At 41.9% G+C, this 8409-nt stretch overlaps 1 protein-coding gene across 1 annotated transcript; it reads right to left on the bottom strand.

The window, feature by feature from the left end:
- Positions 1 to 1585: 1585 nt before the first annotated feature.
- LOC112180884 (putative disease resistance protein RGA3) lies at positions 1586 to 6515 on the bottom strand. Its single transcript, XM_024319457.2, has 2 exons — positions 2117 to 6515; positions 1586 to 1997 (listed from the first exon to the last, which is right to left on the bottom strand). The coding sequence occupies exon 1, from the start codon at positions 5813 to 5815 to the stop codon at positions 2117 to 2119; it is 3699 nt and encodes a 1232-aa protein (XP_024175225.1). The 5' UTR covers positions 5816 to 6515; the 3' UTR covers positions 1586 to 1997.
- Positions 6516 to 8409: the final 1894 nt, after the last annotated feature.

Genomic DNA, 8409 nt, shown 5'->3' on the forward strand with positions numbered 1-8409 from the left:
TATTAAAAATATTTAAAATGTTTTTACCCAAAATAAATAAATAAATTAAAATGTCAATTATATGGGCAAATCAGTATTTTTATCTTCATTTTGTACCTCACGTGCCTCGCATGTAGTAAATTTAACGGAGCCGTGACGGAAACTTGACGTGGGTACAACATTAACAACAAAATAGAAGTCCATGTATCACATTGATACGTTTGAAAGTCCATGTATCATTTTGACAGTCCTCAGAGTCTTCAGACACTAACCGTGCATTTTTCCCTACTCTAAATAAGTAAATATAGCAGAAGAACCTCCACCAAAACATTATCATACATACACACTAAAGCTAAAAATTGAAAAAATACTGGCAGTGTTGAAGACTGCAAACCATAAGACTAGTAGAAAGATCCCTGCCATGTCCTCCAACTCGACCCCCAGTCCCATGTAAAGCTTAGGTACTAGAGAATGCAGGTCTGAAGGCTAAAAAGGCAAAGCATTACAGAATCCAAGTAAATACTAAATAGTGTGACTCAGAATAACTGCTGGCATAACCATTTATGCATATCTCGAGTCTTCACTCTTCACCGTTCCTCTGTTCCTCTGTTCTGAAAGAAAAAGGTGCTAATATTTGATTGACCCACCCAAAGTAACCCCTAATTATCAAATAGAGTACAGAATGGCACCCAGACCCAAAAAAAGAAAAAGAAAAAGGACTGCATAATGGCAGCAGGTCACCAAGTTGAATGCTAAGTTTTTTAAAGAATGAGAATTGTTCCTCCGGAAACAAATACCAAGGATTTGGTAATACCAGCCAAAAGCAATACAGCAAACAGCAAACATCAACATACAAAATCAACCACTAGTAAGAGGAAGCAAATTCAGAAAACTTCTAACAACTTACTACATTAGATCTTCATTGTTGATATTTCTACCTAGGACATCTGGAACCTGTTTCCACCCCACAAGAGAAAGGTAAAGTAACCTCTGCAATTATGAAACCACATATATCAAGGAACCGATCTTTGATTGCTAGCCAGGTGATGAAGATGTTGGAATGTATATATACTACCATAATTGATTAGTAAAATCTATTCAGGTTGAAAAATACTGGTCAACCCTTACAAATCAAAGAAGAAGAAGACTAATGGAGGGCCGGTCTGGTGCAGCACGCTATAATCTAAACCAATGTTCATTTTCACTAGTTAATGTAGGAAAAAAAAAAAATCAAACCAGAGAAATTTTTTTTGATATCTTTTAAGCTTAAAAATCATAAAATGTATTATTCAAAAAAAAAAAATCATAAGATGTTTCGATCTTAAATCAGCCAAAGTCCTCATTCACCATTCCGATCACCAGTCAGTCTGGCATGTGAGCTGCAATGACCTAGGTGGGAAGGGGAAAGAGGTGATGGGAGAGATTTTTTAAAATAATAAAAGAACACAGAAATATATATGAATGAAATTACATTATCTTACAAAATGTGGCAAAAGAAATTAAGCTGAGAGAATACTAGGTAATTGACCAAAGAAAGGAAATAAAGGGTTAGTGCAAAGCTCAAGACAGTATTTTGCAGTAACCAATACTAACCAGTAAGCTGCTCTTTTGGTAAATTAGATTTATTGAATCAAACAGGAGCTACAAGGAGGCAGGCCTTCCAACACAAAAACAACTAAACAAGCAACCGAAAACCATAAAGTGCTTAATGTAACAAAACGTATACTGACTAACACAAAGCCAGAGCAACAGCCAAATCAGCTGAAAAATATAAACCAAACAAAGGAATCTAAAGATGCAAGACAGCTTGAGCAGATGACAAGCAGAGCTGCAGAAGTCATAGCAATGCAAGCATAAAAATTTCACTGTGGAACCACCTGGAAAAACCAGAACATGCAAAACCAGTCCAATATTTATCTGAATTGGCTCCTCCTCTGAATTGGTTTCCTACGATATCAAGAAACCAAGATTTTGTTTTCTTGATATAGCTAGGCTTCGTGCTCTCTAGGGGACGTCACCTAGGTGACAGAAAAAGCCACAAGAAAAGAAAGAAAAGAAGAAAGATTTGTTAGATTCCAAATTACAATATTCTCAAGAATAAGAATATTCAATTAAACTGGCAATGAGATTTATCTACCTAAGGATTTTGGGATGTGGATGCACTGTCTTGCCTCTGCTGCAATGCTGATGATCCAACATGGACATGTGGGATATGAGATATCTTGTGCCAGTCCTCACCAGTTCCCCTCTCACAACGCTTCTCAAGGTTAGGACAGTCTCTGATGGACAGGTGTTGGAGAGCTCTGAGACATTGTAGACCTTTTGGCAACAATTTTATCTCTGGACAATCAGAAATTGCCAAAGACCGGAGTGAAACAATATGCTCCACCCACTCTGGAAATTCCATGAGTTTTGAGCAGCTACCAATTTCCAGGACTTGTAAGTTGTTGCTGTATTGCAGTCCCTCTGGCAGTGATGTAAGCTCTGGACAGCCAAAAAGGGTCAGGCTTCTAAGTTCTGAGAGGTTTTCAAAGGAATCTGGCAGATGAACTAGATTCAAACCCATAATAGTGAGGCTTTCAAGAGCTGTGAGGTGTTTCATCCCCATAGGCAAACAAGTTAAGCGGGGACAATTCTCAATTGAGAATGAACGAAGTGAGTACAAGCCACCAAAGCCTTCCTCCGGCAAACAGATTAAGTTAGGACACTCGATGATTTCCAAGTTCTCCAATGAAGTGAGGTTTTTTAATCCTCCTGGCAAAGTATCTAGATCATTGCACCACCCAATTTTCAGTGATTTGAGAGCAGTGAGGTACTCCAGATCTTCAGGGATATAACGAAGCACTGGACAAGACGTAACCGTCAACGACATCAAACGCGAATTGTTTTGCAGCAACTTATATGGTACAAAGCTCAACTCTTGAAAGAAGTCAATAACAAGAGTCAACAGTGACTTCAGCTCTGATGCTGACCTCATTACCAATTTGTGGCATTTCTTCAGCTCCAAGTATTGAACGAATGGAAGCCATGGCATGGCTTTTAACGATGGACAATTTCTTATGGATACTTTGCCAAGGCCTGTAAATGCTTCTGTAGAATTCATGTTATCCCAAGTAGTCAACTCAGGAAAATCTATAAGGGATAGCTCTGTAAGAGAAGCAAATGGTCTGTCACTTCGACCTAGAAATTCATCACCAATGCAGACTACATTATGCATTCCTTGGATGTTGAGGATCTTGAGGACAGGGAGTTGACCGAGCGGAGGAAGACTTTCACATCTTCTGCAATTTATTATGTTTAGCTCGGTCAAGTTCTGAGAGCAACTCATCTCATCTGGGAACTTGGTTCCTGAATAACCATTTATTGACAACATCCTTACAAAGGGAGATAAAGTTAAAGAATCTACCAGAATAAAATCAATTTTATCATCAATTTGCCTGCGAGCTTGCCTAGATCTGTTATGATCTAGCTTGCACTCATCATCATTTTGCCACAACAGTTCCAATGAATAGAATTCTTTCGTTTTCATCCATTCTGTTATCATGACAACGTCACGTGGACTTTTAGCCTCCTCCAGACATTTGAGTTTTAACTTCCCTCGTAGATTTGTCATTGATACAAGCTGAGCAATAGAAGTTTCAGGGTTGCGGCCGATGATATATACCGGCAAAGTTTGAAGTTGTCGTAGCATACTCATTGATGGGGGCATGCTAGCAAGTCTTGGACAATCATCTATGTTAAGATGTCTCAGATTTATTAACTTGGTAGTACCACTCGGTAACTCCCTGAGCTCACTACAACTTGAGAGATTTAATGTCTGCAAATTGCATAGATCACAGATAGTCGCTGGCAATGTCTCTAGGAGAGTATTTGAAAGATCAAGATACCGCAAGGATAGTAGCCCACCAATCTCTGGGTGAAGCCTCTTAATTCCAAATCCACTGAAATTCAGCATTCTGAGGTGTTTAAAAGTTGCTTGTATGGTTGGAATGGCTTCCACATAATCCTCTCTTGGTGAAAGGAAATTAAGGGTTCGCAATCTCTTTGCTTTACACAAGGCTTCAGGGATCAAAGCAGAGCTAGAACTGCAAACAACTGATATATGACATGTCTTTGAGAGACTACAGTGCACATTTTCCTGTTCTAGAGTCAAGGATTCCTCTCCAGCAACAGATTTTGCAAGATCATTAATATGATCATGCATTTTAAATTCTGTCATACCTCTGCCATCATATTTTTTTATTTCTTGGAAGAAGAACATCATCAACAAATTGTTAAAATACTCATTGCCAGTGTCCTCTGGCCTAATTGAAGACTCCACAATATGAGGAATTAAGCCATGTGCGAGCCATTGATGGATCAACATTTCCTTATTAATCTCATAATTCTTTGGGAATATTGAACAATATGCAAAGCAAGCTTTCAGATGCGATGGCAAATGATTGTAACTCAGCCTGAAGATGGATAGAATTCTGTTCTCACCTGCATCAATACTCCATAGTTCACTCCTTTGCACATGTAACCACTCGCTTTCTTCTCTTTTAAAGCGCAGCATGATTCCAAGAATATTTGCAACCAACGGGACACCTTTGCACTTGTCTACTATTTTCTCACCAATCTGCAGTAGTCTCGGAAAATCACCCTCTGTTCCATCTGCAAAGGCTCGGTGCTTGAACAACTTCCAGCACTCTTCTTTTCTCAGTGGTTCCAAATGAAATGGGGGAAATGTGCTAGTTATGGCTGCAACTGGCTTATTCCGGGTGGTTAGTATAATTTTACTTCCACCTGGGGAGCCTTTCAATGGATTCATTACTTTATCCCATTCATCTGGATCCTCATTCCACACATCATCGAGCACTATCAAGTACCTTTTTCCCAGTAACGATTCTCTCAATTGAGATTGCAGTACCCCAATCTGAAACGAGTCATGGCAGCCCTTTCCGACATAACTCAACATTTGATTTATGATCCTTGCCGGGTTAAAATTATCATTGACAGACACCCATATTGAAGATTGAAAGTGGCTTGTAACCCTCAGATCATTGTAGACTAACTGAGCAAGTGTTGTTTTCCCCATCCCTGCAAGTCCAACAATGGGAATTACTGCAACTTCAGGACCACTACTGGAAGACAATAGCATCCCCACAATTTTATCCACATCCTCTTCTCTGCCATAAACCTTTGAATCATTGACAGAGGGTCCAGTTTGGCGTCTCTCCATTGTACTTGACCGTCCATAAGACTGAGTTTCTTTGAAGTGGAAACTAGACATCTCCTTGGCTACATCATCCAATCTTGCACGAAGCTCCTTTAGTTTGCGTGACTTCTTACGGTAAGTAGAAATCAATTCAAGAGTTAAGCAAGTTTTCCTTACCTCATATCTTGTCCGCTTTCCAATCTTTCTCACCATCATGCCAATCCTGTCCTTGCTGTTCAGATTCGTACGTGAAGAAAGAAATTCACGATGTTGGCAATCATACAGTATTCTGGAGCACGAAGATGGATGTCGAGAGCGATATCGGTCGGAAGCATATAAACGGCAAAATTCCTCTTTCATCAAATGCTTGCGCAGAACTAGGGTGGCAACCTCATCAAGCAGATTATCAGCATCGACTGCGACGTCTTTGAGCTTTACCAGCCAAGCCTTCACCCTCTGATTTTTCCTCTGCTGCTCCTCTGCATCTTCTATCACCGCCTTAATCATCGGTAACGTCTCCTGCATCTTCTCGATCTCCGTCCTGAACTCTCTGCGAGTTCGCACTTGACCAACAACAACAGTGTCAGTCAACCTTCTAAAGAGCAGCTGCAGCAGCGGGGATACAATCAAAGACTCCATGATCAATCGAGCTCACAAATTCAGGGAAAGTTGTAAAAATGGAGTTGAGAGATTCTCAACTCTACACTGCGGATAACAACTAGCAGAGACAACTTTGACTGATGGCTCGGGCCGTCAAAATAAACAATTAACATTCAAACAGTGAAAGAACCAATTTTGGCCGCCGCTAAAAGGAAACACCTTTGCAATTAAGATTAAAGGCAGATCACAAGTTTAAGCTCGGCCAGCAAAGTCCATATCTTCTAATCTTCCATCTGCAGCTTCTCCAACAAATCAGCCAGCCGAGATCTCAGTGTAGGAATTATGATCGTCCCTGGTTCAGTGATATTGTGGATTTAAAACAAATGCGTATAACACGAATCCATCTCCACGTGGTGGATCCGGAGAAACATCAAGACTGTAGCTATGAAGAGAAGATGGCCTGATGGGCTCTAATCTCTAAAGCAGTAGCTGCGAAGAAGAAGAAGTAGATGAAGAAGAGGAAGAATTGGTTTGCAGCAAAGAGTTTGTTTGATTAAAGAGACAGATGAGAGAAAACCTCATCTAGAAAGAAAGTATGGTCTTTGCTCTAGGTTCACTTGTTATGAAGATGTAATTGGTTTGCAGCTCACAATTTCAGGGCAAAAGTTGCGAATGGAGGCGAGAGATGGGAGATACTCAACTAATAACAGGAGGAGGCTGGAATACGCAGGCTGACAAGAGGAGACGCGGCGTTAGGAGAGCCACAATTTCGTACAATTTAAGGGCATTTGGTAATTTCGCTTCCACGGACAACTCCTAACCCAAAACAAATCTCATTTGAAAAAAAAAAAAAAAAAAAAAAACAGAGAAGACAATGAACACCCACAACTTCAAACACAAAAACACTCGAGGGTAGCAAAAACCAAATCAGAATCACTCCAGAAATTGCCAGTTTTGAAAGAGAAATTCAGGAAAACCCCTCACAAATGAGAAACCAAAGCACCCACTTGTAATCTGAATCGCTTTGGGTGGACTCAAAGCTAAATCCTAATAAGCTGCTTTGTGTTTAAGGATATCTCTATTTGTGTTTGGCCCAAACTTTAGGTTACTTGACCTAGTGGTAATAGGGTTAAATTAGAAGGATCTAGATTCCTATTCAATGTACGATTACTTTCCTTGTACGATTGAGATTCTATGTATTGTAATCCTCTATATAAATAGGCCCCTATTATCAATGAGAAGACACAGTAAATTCCTCTCAAATTCAGTTTCTCTAAAACACGTTATCAGCACGAAGCCCTAACCCTGAAAACCCTAATTTCGTAACCTCCAAAATCCTGCAACCACCGCCCCACATATCGAAGCCCTATTCCCAAGGAGCCCAGAACCGGCGGCAGAACCACCGGAACCGGCAGGAAAACCCCTGAACCGGCCGTCGGAAAAATCGAACCGGCCCCTGCCCTGTGACTGCCTTGTGCCTGCCCCTGCGAGCCCTGCCGAGCAGCTGCCGAGAGCTGCCGAGCCTTGTGCCTGCATCTGCCGAGATACCTGCCGAACCCTGCGCACCCCTGTGCCTGCCCCTGTCGACATCTGCCGAAAGCTCCGCATAGCCCCCGCCGACACCTGCCGACACCTGTCGAGCACCTGTCGAGACCTGCGCACCCTTGTGCCTGCATCTGCCGACAGCTGCCTAGCACTTGCCGAGCATCTGCCTGCCAGCCCTGCACAGCCCCTGCACAGCCTCCGCACACCTCCTGCACAGCCCCTGCAGCAACCCTGCCTAGCTCCGGCCACCAGTTTCCGGCCACTTTTCAGGCGACCTCCGGCCACCAGTTTCCGGCCACTTTTCCGGCCATCTTCAACGACTTTTCCGGTCAAGATTTCCGGCTATTTTTCAAGGTAAACTTTTCTAAAAGTTCCCGTTTTTGAAGTTTTTTTTAATTTCTTCTTCTTTTCTCGGGGACTTCCAACATCCCTTCATCTACCCCCCTTTCTTCTTCATAGGGGAGACCAAAAGCCGAACTGTGGGGGTTTGTGCTCACTCCGAGCTTAGAGCTTGTAGAGTCCTCCAAACTTTAAGTTTGTTGAGAAGAAAACGATCGACCACATACATCGTCGTTTCGATCTAATCCAAAACCCCTCTTGGAATCGGATTTTCTTGGAAGCGACTACGCTCAGAAAATCCCTAATTTCTTGGAAGCGACTACGCTCAGAAATTATATAGTTTTTCGTGGTAGCCTTATTCGCTCCGAAACTAACCCTATTTTCTTGTTGTTTTTCAAGATGAGTAACCTGAACAAGTTGAGCTTCGCTCCACTAGAGACAACAGGCGCAGGATACCATAAGTGGGTCCGTGATGTGCGCCAGCATCTTAAGGCTGATGGGATCCTGAGTACGATCCAAGAGCCAAGTCAGGACGTGCGTACTCCTCAACAAGCTGCTGCTTATGAAGCAAATAGAGCTACGAGAGAGGCGAATGAAGCTAAAGCCATCATTCTCATGACAAGGCACATGAATGACGCGCTCCAAAATGAGTACCTCAATGAGGAAGACCTAAGAAAACTATGGGTAGAACTCGAGCAGCGTTTTGGCAACGTCCGTGATTCCCTGCTTCCAGACTTAGAAGTGAGATG

This window comes from Rosa chinensis, chromosome 7 (genome assembly GCF_002994745.2).
Source record: "Rosa chinensis cultivar Old Blush chromosome 7, RchiOBHm-V2, whole genome shotgun sequence".
Lineage (NCBI taxonomy): Eukaryota > Viridiplantae > Streptophyta > Magnoliopsida > Rosales > Rosaceae > Rosa > Rosa chinensis.